The 13,222-nt window shown below is 42.4% G+C and overlaps 1 protein-coding gene across 2 annotated transcripts in view; it reads left to right on the top strand.

Annotated features, from left to right (window-relative positions):
* Positions 1-313: 313 nt before the first annotated feature.
* RACGAP1 (Rac GTPase activating protein 1) overlaps positions 314-13,222 on the top strand; it is a 35,131-nt gene continuing 22,222 nt past the window's right edge. Inside the window, exons 1-2 of one of the 2 annotated variants that reach the window (XM_008140660.3) lie at positions 314-458; positions 9,168-9,256. In XM_008140660.3, coding sequence (XP_008138882.2) covers positions 9,172-9,256 — 85 coding nt within the window. In that variant the 5' untranslated portion in view covers positions 314-458; positions 9,168-9,171. The remainder of the gene's footprint in view (positions 459-9,167; positions 9,257-13,222) is intronic. The other variant, XM_054719098.1, reaches the window with a different exon arrangement.

The following is a 13,222-nucleotide window of genomic DNA, read 5'->3' on the forward strand; positions in this document are numbered from 1 at the left end:
ATCTATTGCTCTCTCCTTCTCCCTATCTCTCTGAAATCAATAAAAAAAATTAAAAAAAAATTTGTACTCAATAACTATCACTTGCCCTTAGTCAACATGGTATTCTAAATGGCTTCAGGAGAGGGCTTTGGGGCGGGGGGAGCGGGGCATGGGGTGCAGAAGGGGGAAAACTGAAACTGTTGACCTTAGTAAAAATGGCTGCCGTTGGCTTCACTCTATGAGAATGCGCATGCTTACATCTGTCCCCGCCCCTCCGCGGCCCTGCTGCGCATGCGTGGCAGCGTCGAGGGCCAGCGCGGGAGGAATAAATGTCTCTGTGATTGGTTGGTGCCGGATTTCAAACTAGAGCCGGCGGCGCGGTGCTGCTCTGCCGTTGGGTGCGGCGCCGAGGGAAGCGGAAGGCCGCCCAGGTGGGGCCCAGCGACCCGGCTGAGTGGGCTTGGGGTCTGCGAGGAGAGGTCGGTACGGCGCTGGGTTTGTGGCAGGAGGGAGGGCGTCGGCAGTGGTGAGCCGAGGCCGCCGCCGGTGCCGGTGAGAAGGCGGCGCCCACAGCCCCTCCGCTGGGACTCCGGCCGGGCCGGCAGCCGGAGCGGCCTGAATGGGTGGCGGCCGGGGAGGCGGGGGGAGACTTCGCTCCTGGCGCCGCGTTCTGTAGAAAGCCGGGGCGTCTTTTTGTAAAGGTGGTGGCTTGAACAAGGCAAGCGCCACCTCAAGGGTGTGGCTGCCACCTAGATGAGAGTTTGGGAGTTTTGGGGGTAGCACCCCCTCCTTTCCGAGGGAAGGACCCTGGTGTGGGAGAGGCCGCGGCGGCTGAGGGGGAGTGCCTTTCCCTGTGGGCGTCCAGGTAAGCTGGCGTCGGCAGTGACTTCTTGCCCTTCCCACCCTAATTAATTCTTCGTCTTAGTAACAACGAGGCCTTACGTTTATACTTTCACGTACATTCCTCTCCATAGGATTCCATTCGTAGGCGGAACGTGGGGTGGGTGGGAAGATAAGCCTTTTTTTTTTTTTTTTTAGAAATGTCATTATCATTCTCCTATAGCTTAATCATTCAACAATATTAAGTGCAAAATGTAGGTAAAAGGCAGTCTTATTTGGTTTTAAAGGAGCTTGCAGTTTATTTGGGGGGTGATAGAACTTAAAAAGATAACTGTGGTGAATCTAGTAGGCTTGTACACTGTTGAAAGTAATGTGTATTAATTAGTACAGCCCTTTTAGAAAATATTTTGGCAATATTTATCAAGAGCCACAAGAGGTTTTTACTCTCTGATATAGTAATCCCAGCCTTGGAAATCCAAGGAACACGGCCACCTGAAGAAAAACACTGTCCGTGGGATATTCAAGTCATTCCTTCAGTGAATATTTATCAATCATTTGCCAAGTGTCAGGTACTGTTCTGGACACCAGGGGCTCCACCATGAACAAAACAGACAAAAATCTCTGCCTTCTTGGTACTTAAACTCCTGGGGAGACAGACAATAAGCCAAATAAATAAGTTAATATGTATATGTATGTTGTTAGATGGGGATAAGTGCTTTGGAGCAAAATAAAGCAGAAACGTGTTGGAGGGGAAGCCTGCAGTTTAAAATAGGGTGGCTGGCCCTGGCCGTGTGGTTTAATTGTTTGGAGTATCGTCCCAAACACCAAAAGGTTGTGGGTTTGATTCCCGGGGTTCGATCCCTAGTTGGGGTGCAAACAGGAGGCAACCAATCAAAATCAATTAAGCCCAGCCGCCGTGCCTCAGTGGTTGACTGTTGACATATGAACTGGGAGCTGACCGTCAGATTCCTGGGCAGATCCCCAATAGGGGGCAGCCGATCAATAATTCTCTCTCATCATTGATGTTTCTATCTCTCCCTCTCCCTTCCTCCCTCTGAAATCAATAAAAACACATTTAAAAAAAAATCAGTTAAGAAAACATATCTTTGGGTGAGGAATAAAATAGGGTGGCTAGGAAAGTCCTCACTGAGGAAAGGATGTTTGAATAAACACTTGAAGAAGGAGGTAAGGGAGTGACTGCAAGAAGTTCCAGGCAGATGTAACTGAAAACTGGAAATTACCTAAACGTCCAAAGAAGAGAACGGCTAAACAAATAATTGCTCATCAACTTTTTGGAACTTAATGGAAACATGGTAGAAAAAAAAGCAAAACAAAATTATGTGCTATCTGTGATTGTAATTTTTTTTTAAAAATATATTTTATTGATTTTTTTACAGAGAGGAAGAGAGAGGGATAGAGAGTTAGAAACATCGATGAGAGAGAAACATCGATCAGCTGCCTCTTGCACACCCCCTACTGGGGATGTGCCCGCAACCAAGGTACATGCCCTTGACCGGAATCGAACCTGGGACCCTTGAGTCCGCAGGCCGACGCTCTATCCACTGAGCCAAACCGGTCTCGGCTGTGATTGTAATTTTTATGAAATAAATTTGAGCATAATGGGCAAAGATTAGATAAGGAGGTACATATAGTTAGGGTGGTAAGGCTTTAGATTTACTATTAAAAATTAAATTTTTTGAACAGAAAATTAACAATATGAGGCAATGTTTTATATTTGCTAAATAAATATTGTAGATAAAGAAGAGATCATTTTGGACTGAAATGGTTAGGGAATGCTTTGGTGAATTGATAAGACTTATACTAGATGTTGAAGAATGGAGCACTTCATAAAGGGAATTCACAGAAGAAAAAAAGGAGAACTTAATATATTGTACTGGTAATAATTTTCTGAAAAATAATTCAACTCATCCCTTTCTTTGGTTTTCATTCATGTTGGCCTGAAGATGGTCTATTTACTCTTTGTGCAATTGATTTGCTCATAAAAACATTTGTTTTCAAGATATTCCTTCTGCCTGCCAGTTGAATAGAGGCTTTTAAAAAATACATATTTTTTTTTTATTGATTTCAGAGAGGAAGGGAGAGGAGGGAGAGAGAGAAATATCAGTGATGAGAGAGAATCACTGATGGGCTGCCTCCTGCAGGCCCCCTACTGGGAATCGAGCTTGCTACCTGGGCATGTGCCCTGACTGGGAATGGAACCATGACCTCCTGGTTCATAGGTTGACGCTCAACCACTGAGCTATGCTGGCCGGGCTGTATAGAGGCTTTTGATATGGTGAAGCAGAAACTGGACATTTGGGGAAAAGAAATGCTTTCATATAGAAGAATTCTATAGTATTGAGACTGTCTTGGGGAATGGTTTTCCTTGGCAGCAGAGAACCTATACTGTTGATTTCTTGGGGATCTCCAGATTTAGTAATGTTTGTGAGAATGTTTTTCATTAAAACTCTTCCTGAAAAATTCAGGCAATCTTCCATTGCTTTGGCTTACAATATTTAACACCCTTGATGCATCTAAAACACATGATGTATAGGTCTCTTAATAATGTTATTTGTAGGGGGAGGAAGAAGAGGATAGAGACTTTGCCAGGATACTCTGCAGTAAAGATGTGTAGTAGTCTGTTATTCTGAAGGACAGACGATGTCTGTCTCTTGGCTGGGTGACTGAAATTAAATTGGGGACTCAAGGCAATCACATCAAGCTGAGGCTCTTTCCCGGTGATGCAAAATTGCTCCCTTAGGAATACTCACAGATTGGGAATCTGTAACAATGACTTCTCCACCTCTGGGGCTTCTCATCAATAACAGCTGAGATTTTCTAGCACCTTTTTGCTTAAAGTGCTCTACAAACTGATTTCCTTGCTCCACACAGGGATCATTTCAGCTTTCCCAAAAGGCAGCCGCCTCTGTAGTGAAAAGTGACAGCTGTTGTACAGCTGCAAAGCAATGTACTACAATATGACATTGTTTTTGTTTCCTTTCACATTAGTGTATCTCCTAGCTATGGAGCTAAATAATAAAGGGGGAGAAATAAAGAAGTACTCATGGGGGTGAAAATGTGACCCAGGAGGAAAATTAAGCCATTTTCAATGGACATTGAATAGGATGAGTAATTTTTAACTTTGCAAGTTACAATTTGGCTGCGATATCACAGTTAGAACTAATGCAAAAAGATATTTAGTCCTCTATAAAAGTTTTTAATTCCTGAGAGTCACTTCTATAGAACATTAGTAAAAATGAATTATGGTCCCCTAGTGTCTAAAGAAAAGAGGATTGCCGAAACCGGTTTGGCTCAGTGGATAGAGCGTCGGCCTGTGGACTCAAGGGTCCCAGGTTCGATTCCGGTCAAGGGCGTGTACCTTGGTTGCCGGCACATCCCCAGTAGGGGGTGTTTCTAACTCTCTATCCCTCTCTCTCCTCTCTGTAAAAAATCAATCCTACCTAATAATAGACAAATATGCAAATTGACCGTACCTTCACTATGCCCGCGATTGGCCAGGAGGCGTGGGGGTGGGGTGGGACTCGGGGTGGCCGGGGTGGCTGATTGGGCCGGCGGGACGCTGAGCTCGCCTCGCCAGCGGTGGCTCGAGCTCAGCAGTGTCTGCGCCATGGTTGTGCTGCGGCACAGAAGGGGCCCCTGGGGCAGTGAGCTCACGTCCCACCGTGGACCATCAAAAGCGGGGGAGCTGGGTGCCTGTCCGCTCAGGCACCAGGCCTTCCGCGCCGGAGGCTTCTGAAAGGCCTGGTGCACCAGCGGACAGGCACCCAGCTCCCCTGCAATCGAAAACAAAAGCGTGGGAGCTGGGTGCCTGTCCACTCAGGCACCAGACCTTCCACGCTGGAGGCTTCTGAAAGGCCTGGTGCACCAGCGGACAGGCACCCAGCTCCCCCGTGATCGAAAGCGAAAGCGTGTAGGGGACCCTACATGTGCATGATTCAGTCATGCACTGGGCCTCTAGTAAAATATATTTAAAAAAAGAAAAAGAAGAAAAGAGGATTATATTTTCCTAGTTCTGTTTTTTTTATTATTATCCTAAATAAACCTATGTTAGAGGAAAAACTAACTCTTAGATACAATAAGCCTCATTTAGAACAGCTTGTTTAAAAACGAGCCTAGAACTGGTCAGACTTTGCTATTCCCCATTCTTCTTGGTCTGGGGTCCAGCTATAATTTTGTAATCATTATAGTGTAAATAACAACTGTCAGACCAAAGCAAAAACAAAAATTTCATATCTACTATAATAATACCATGTATTTTTATGGTAAGATTCAATTTATACATTATACAACTTTTATTTACTTTTATTAATTTCAGAGAGGAAGGGGGAAGGAGAGGAGATGGAAACATCAATGATGAGAGAGAATCATTGATCAGCTGCCTCCTGCTTACCTTCCACTGGGGATCCAGCCCGTAACCCGGGTATGTGCCCTGACCTCCTGGTTCATAGGTTGATGCTCAACCACTGAGCCACACTGCCTGGGCTGTACATTATAAAACTTTTAACTCATTAATTGATAATATTCTGTGAGGTAACTAGAACATGTATTATTGTTCCTATTTATAGATATGTCTCATAAATTAAGTGACTCACCTAAAGTTATACTACTGGTAAATAGAAGAACTAAGACTTTATACCAGGGCTCTGCCCTGCTCCCTTTTAACATTAAAAAAAAAAAAAAATCTAGATTATACATTGATGTTCACGTAGAATGGAAATTCTTTTGACAATAGAGTGATGACTGGATGTGTGTGTGTGTGTGTGATCTGACTTTTGTCAAATATTTTTAAATACTGGGTGTTTGTATGTACAATAGTGCCAAATGTAAGGTTTCTGTTCTCGAATTTACAGTTTACCTGGGATGGTACATACATGCTAGAGTGCAAGGTATATGTGTCTGAGTGCCAATTAAGTAAAGCAGTGGGGGAAAGATCAGGTGAAGTGAGTGATGATGACCTGCGTGTGATGAGGGGATGGTTATAATACACATGAGAGAAGAATGCACAGGTTTGGTGATTATACTTATAAGAAAGGGACTAACTTTAGGTGATTCTGAGATTTGGAACTGAGTGAGTGGGAGAATGATAAAAATAAGGAATCAAAATTGGGAGTCAGTAGGGTAGGGTAGGTCAGTGGATAGGTAATTGATAATAAAGTTAAGCCTATACCACATGATCTGTACTGAATACTGTAGGCAATTGTAACACAATGGTAAATATTTGTATATCTAAACAGAAAAGGTAACAGTAAAAATGTGGTGTGAAAGATAAAAATGGTACACCCATATAGGGCACTTACCATGAATGGAGCTTGCAGAACTGGAAGTTGCTCTGGGTGAGTCAGTGAGTGGGTGAATGTGAGGGCCTAGGACATTACTATACACTACTGTAGACTTTATAAACACTGGGCTACAGTAAATTTATAAATTTTTTTTCTTCAGTAACCTTAGCTTACTGTAATGTAACATTTTTTTTTAACTTTATGTATATGAGGGGATAAGATTGGATAATATCTCAGAATCAAGCCCAGCATCTGGTGCATCCCAAGCAAATTGAGAGCTGCTGAGTTGGCATTAGGAGAGAGGGTAGGGCTGGTGAGATAAATGAGTGAGTAGTCTGTAGAGATGTAATGATTAAAGTGGAATAGTTTGATACATTTTTTTAAAAAAATATATTTTATTGATTTTTTACAGAGAGGAAGGGAGAAGGATAGAGAGTTAGAAACATCGATCAGCTGCCTCCTGCACACCCCCCACTGGGGATGTACCATGCAACCAAGGTACATGCCCTTGACCGGGATCGAACCCGGGACCCTTCAATCCACAGGCCGACGCTCTATCCACTGAGCCAAACCAGTCAGGGCATTGATACATTTTTTGAGAGGTTGGAGGATTGAACTAAAGCCCAGTGGTTCTCAACCTGTGGGTCATGACCCACAGGTTGAGAACCGCTAGCAGGGTCGCCTAAGACCATCGGAAAACACAGATATTTACATTACGATTCATAACAGTAGCAAAATTACAGTTATGAAATGGCAACGAAAATAATTTTATGGTTGGGGGTCACCACAACATGAGGAACTGTATTAAAGGGTCACGGCATTAGAAAGGTTGAGAACCTCTGAACTAAAGGAATGTCAGGTGTTGAGAGAGAAGAATAGAGAAAAATCCATAATCAAACTATTAGTAAAACTAAAATTCTAAATCTGGAGACTAATGGTCTGACAGAGTTAGGGTTACCTCTTCCGTTTTACAATACAGCACTGGAAGTTCAGTTATATAGCTAGTTTCTAGGCACTAGGCATCATATTAGGAGAACAATGTAGATTGAGGTAGTTACTAGTATATGAGATAACAGTTACTATGATGAGGAGATGTCCCCAGGTAGGTTCTCTGTGTTCTTAGATTTTTCAGGAAGCAGGTTGTGTTTTCAAGAGAGTACCTCCCCTAAACCCTCTCTCTAGGAAGTGGTATGTACAAAAAACATAGAAAAGAAGAATAATGGACTAGAGGAACTTGAGAAAATGTGATGATTTCTTATAAAGGGGCAAAGGATCAGGTTATTGTATTGCCATTTAAGTCATAAAAACTTCCTGGGAAAAAAAATGTTAACAACTAGTTTTTAGTACCCTAGTTGCACTGTGAAATACTCCTTTTTTGCATTCTTGGTCAGTTTTCCTAGGTCTGAGCTTATAGTCTCAGAATAATACAGATGAATGCTGAAATGATAGAAGTCAATATCCCATATTAAAAGTGATCAGTATCTTCCATTTTCACAGGGAGCCAAAGGAAATCATTTGAGTAGGATCTTGAATGCCCTATTCTTGCTTCTTTCCCGTAGCATTTGAATGTATTTGCCTGTTTTGTCATATTGTTAAATCCATGGGCTTCTCCATAACTTCCAGATATCTTCCTGCCAGTTTCAATGCTATTATTTTAGTTTTGTTCTTAGTTTAGAGAAAGATCTTTGTAATAAATTTGTTGGTCTGGTTGCTTAGCAGCTAGCTGTGTTCATGTAGCTTGGAACAGATACATTGCCATTTGAAAATCTTGGTTTCCGGCCCTAGTTCAGGTATATATTGCATCCAAGCTTGGAATTGAAAGCTTTTTTTGCTATTAGAGCAATCATCATACAAATGATTAATTCTGTAGCATTTAATAGAAAATATCTTTATATATTCTTTTGTTCTTTGTGGTTTTCTTTTTCTTTTTTGCCCTCATAGCATATGGCATAATCTTATAAACATTATAAAATCACTAAACCTTCATAAAAGAGTTCCTCAAATTTTATTTAGAGTATGAAATAAGGACCTGGACTAGAATGTTGAAACATAAGAATAATCCTTTAATGGTATTTCTTTAGATGTTCAGCTTTTATATGAATTTAATTTTTTAAATTTTCTTGATAGTTTATGTAATATCTAGTTGTTGTCTTTCTTTCTTTCCTGTTAAATGAAGAGCTTATTTTCTCAAAGTGTTCCCAGTTAAAGTCTAGTTGGAGCAAAACTGCTAGTAAGGACACCATTTTTAATGTAATATCAGCAGCTCTTTGGGAGAAATACCAAGCTTGAAATTCACTATACAGAACACAGTAGCAAATGATTTTTCCTTTGCCCTTCTATCTGTGAAGGTGGTGTATTGTCTCCTTGATGTCAGAATGTGGTATAACATAAGCCTTTGCCTATACTTAGTATAAATTTATTAGACATAGTCCCTGCATGCAGTCTAGCAGAGAGCCCTGCATTACAGAAATAATTCTTGTGCTGCTGAGCTGGCGATTTCCCCACTTAATCACTTGTGTGACGTCATCTGTGCTGTTGGTAGGAAATGTGCTGACCATGTCCTGCATTTTAAAAGGCAGATGCAACAGGGGTACTAGCTAAAAATGAAATTAAAAATAAACCTTTAAGTTATCTTGAAGGTCTTAAGTGTCCAGAAGGATTAAAGTGGTAGAAGTGTTATTAATCAGTATGCTTGACTAAGAACCACATTTTGTATTTGGTCACCTAGTGATCAGCGGACATGCTTGTCCCTAATTGCTTTCCTCTCAGTTGTGTAGTGATTGCAGAGTGGAGGAAAAGCAGTAGGCAGGAAGAGGGTATTATAATCAGAGGTCTGAAATGCTTTTCTAATTTTCAAATGAGTATTAAACATTCCAACTTTGTTTTTATAATAAGGATTACACAAATTGTTGACTTGTGATTCTTATAATGGTAGCTACAAATGGAAGAGACCAGATGTTAGTCACTGATGACTGTACTGGATTGCGACTGAATCTTTTGTCTGGGGGAGAAGGCAGGACCCCTAATGTATATTTGATTTCTTGGCAGAAAGATGGATACTACGATGCTGAATTTGCGGAATCTGTTTGAGCAGCTTGTACGCCGGGTGGAGATTCTCAGTGAAGGAAATGAACTCCGTAAGTCATTCTGAGCTGGCCTGTGTGAAGAGAGAAAACATTTCAGACTTGGGTTTTCTAAAGAGCTGAAGTACATTCCAATCTGAAACTTGTTTTTTATTTGGGTTTCCTAAAATAAAGTGATGGTCATTTATCCATGGTTAAAGCTTAATGGACACTTATTCTAAACTAGAGGCCCCATGCATGAAATTTGTGCAAGGGGGCGGGGGGTCCCTTCAGCCCAGCCTGCACCCTCTTCAATCCCCCTTGAGGGATGTCCGACTGCCCTCCCTTGCAGGCCTGGTCCCCCACCCAACTGCTCTCCCCTGCTGGCCCGGTCACCCCCAACTGCCCTCCCCTGCAGGCCTGGTCCCCCCCAACTGCCCTCCTTTACAGTCCTGATCACCCACAACTGTCCTCCCTTGCAGGCCTGGTCCTTCCCAACTGCCCTCCCCTGCAGGCCTGGTCCCCCCCAGCTGCCCTCCCTTGCAGGCCTGGTCCCTCCCAATTGTCCTCCCTTGCAGGCCTGATCGCCCACAACTGCCCTCCCCTGCTGGCCATTTTGTGGTGGCCATCTTGTTTCCACATGGGGGCAGCCATATTTGACCATATGGGGGTGGCCATCTTGTGTGTTGTAGTGATGGTCAATTTGCATATTAATCTTTTATTAGATAGGATGGTCATGTTTTCTGTAGTTATTAAATGGGTTTATACAGATTTTTTTTCCACTAAGTAGTTGCCAATTTCATTTTTGTACCATGAAATGGGCAAAATCTGAATTTTCAAGGATGTTTTTGCTTTTTTCTTTAGAGAGTAGTTATCTACATTTTTTTATCCTGGGCTTTCCCTGTGTTCTAAAGAACATTTTCAGTTGGAGAAGAGAAAAATGTTATAACATCTTTTTGGAGTAATTATTCATCTGCTTTTACCTACTTCATATATTTGATGTTTAGTAATAAAGGATTGAGATTGGGTAGAGAGCTAGGGAGAAAAAGGAGGTGGTAATAAAACAGTCATCTGTGAAGTAAATTAGTGAGAAAGGAAGGTGGGGCTGGTAGCACAGGCTTAAGTGATCTGGAAATAGTCTATACCAGCTTCTCTTTGTGTTGCCATCCTCTCCTATTTCAGATTTTTATTAATACTTAACTTAGTAAGTGTTGCTCTTAAGTCAGCCTCGTTGCTAAAAAGTAATGTAAGAACTATGTCTTAAACTTAAAAAAAAAACCCTACTGTATTTAGTAATGGCATCTGCTTATGCCATTCAATATTTACTTCAGTTTGATTGATGTTTTTAATAGCTCTTATCCACTTACAGGCCTTTCAAAACAATATTCTGTTTTCTCTCTTTAATAGCTGTTACACGACCCTATCATCTGGTACTAGCTCAGTAACCATGATGGCATACTAATTAGGCTTCTTTTTGAGATCACATCATCTCAGAAGATGGCTAACTTTGGAGTCTAGTGGGGAGGAGTATTGAATAGATCTTAAAATTCAGCAAATATTTAGTGAGAACCTATCACAACCTCTAGCACATGTTGAATTGAGGGAAAGAGGTGACTAAAGGGCATAAGGGAGAAAAGTAGGGTTTGAGTTGAGCCTTAGATGTAGGGTAGGATCCCAATAGACAGAGATGAAATAGGGCATTTAGGTCAGGGGAATAGCCTGAATGGAGGCAAGAGGGTGTGGGGTTGAGGGGAATAGGAGTAAGGGGGAGTGATATACTCAGAGCTGTACTTTTGGAAGATTACCCGGCAGAGGTGGAGGCTGCCTTAGAGGTGGAGGCTGGGAGAATGATAAGACATGGTTGCCATTGTTCAGGAAAGAGGCAACGGGAGTCCTAACTGGGATAGTGTGAAGATGGAAATAAGGGGAAACGGGTAGAAGAGATTGTGAGAATTAAGATCTCTAGGAGGAGGCAGCTGGTAGATGTGGGGGCAGAGAGAGGAATCTGAGGTTTGGAGTCTCAATAACTATGCTGACTTTTAATGGTTATTTCTGTCTCTATCTGTAAAATATGAATTTAAATGTCTGTCTTCTTTGTGGGAGTTATGTGAAGATTGGGGATAAAATGAGATACTAGTTGTGAAAATACTTTGGAAGTAGTTATGCCAAAAATATACAAGGTATTTATTTTTACAGATACCCTTATTTTATAAGCAAATTTATACCTTCCCATTGATTTCTGTTATAAAATAGAGGTATGTTTTGTCTCCCTCTTAAATCCCTAACTTGGAATGTTGGCTTTTGAGCAACTAAAGTGGCTCAGTGTTTTCTAGACTCTAGAATCTCTTTTCTGCAACCACCCTAGTCTCTGTCCTTTTCTTTGACACTAGGAATTCTTCCCACGCCCAGGTATCCCAACTCTTTATTCTTGAGTTTCATCATAACTTCATTCTTCTTTCTCCTTTTTGTATAGTCATTTTTTTTTTTTTTAAGCTAAGTCCAAGGTTATTGAAAGATCAGAGTGAGGGTTAATCTATACTAATAAAAGGGTAATATGCTAATTAGACTGGGAGACCTTCCAGGAGACCTTCCAGACATTCTTCTGGACAAAGCCATGGTGGTGGGGCTGAGGTAGAGGTGGTTAGGGGCCAAGAGGGGAGGGCAGTTGTGGGTGATCAGGCCAGTGTGGAGGGGCCGTTGGGGGTGAGCAGGCCGTTGGGGGGCAGTTGGCAAGCAGTCTGGCGGAGGTGGGGGGCAGTTGGGAGTGAGTAAGCCATCAGTGGGGGTCAGTTTGGGACAATCAGGCCGGCAGGGGGGCAGTTGGGGGTAATCAGGCTGGCGGGGGGGCAGTTGGGGGCGAGCAGGCCGGCAAGCAGAGTGGTTAGGGCCAGTTGGGTAGGCGGGCAGGTGAGCAGTTAGGAGCCAGTAGTCCCGGATTGTGAGAGGGATGTCGGCAGTCAGACACCCCACAAGGGGTCCCAGATTGGAGCGGGTGCAGGCCAGGCTGAGGGACACCCCGCTCCCGTGCACGAATTTCGTGCACCGGGCCACTAGTATTCAAATAAAATGACTTTAATGGCCTAGGTCAGTGGTCGGCAAACTCATTAGTCAACAGAGCCAAGTATCAACAGTACAACGATTGAAATTTCTTTTGAGAGGAAAAATTTTTAAACTTAAACTTCTTCTAATGCCACTTCTTCAAAATATACTCGTCCAGTCCGCGGTATTTTGTAGAAGAGCCACACTCAAGGGGCCAAAGAGCCCCATGTGGCTCTCGAGCTGCAGTTTGCTGACCACGGGCCTAGGTATTTTGTTATCTTTGTTTTCCCCAGTCACCATGATTTTTATCTTTATTTTATTATGAATTGCCTGAATTTTTAAAAAATACATATTTTATTGATTTCAGAGAAGGGAGAAGGCGAGAGAGAAACATCAGTGATGAGAGAGAATCATTGATCAGCTGCTTCTAGCATGCCCCACGCTGGGGTTTGAGCCCGCAACCCGGGCGTGTGCTCTGACAGAGAATCGAATGGTGACCCCCTGGTTCATAGGTTGACACTCAACCACTGAGCCACACCAGCCGGGCTGCCTGAATTTTTTGATGTTGTTGGTGTGTAAATTAGGAATAAATATAACAGTGTTTATTAGGTGCCTATTGTATTCCAATACCATGCAAGGTTTGTGCTATGCTATACAGTAGGTGATACTGAAGTGTATGTGATATGGTACCTGTCTTCAAGAAGATTATGGTATTTAAGTTTCAGAGACAGGATTCTTTCTCATGAAATGAAGACAGTACAAATATTAGAATATATGCTTGTGGGAAGTAGAGAAAAATTTAATGTGGAGCAAACAAGTTAGGAAAGGACTCAGAGAGCAGATGGGACTAGAAAAATGGGTAAATAAAGAAGAGTAGATAGGGCATTTCATTTGGAGTGCATAGCTTGATCACAAGTGAGATGGCAGAAATGAGCATAGGTCTGTTCTGAGGACAGGGACAAACTGTGTTAGTTAGAAAGAGGGTGTTGTGCGTTGGGGGTA

Source organism: Eptesicus fuscus, chromosome 7 (assembly GCF_027574615.1).
Source record: "Eptesicus fuscus isolate TK198812 chromosome 7, DD_ASM_mEF_20220401, whole genome shotgun sequence".
NCBI classification, from domain to species: Eukaryota; Metazoa; Chordata; class Mammalia; order Chiroptera; family Vespertilionidae; genus Eptesicus; species Eptesicus fuscus.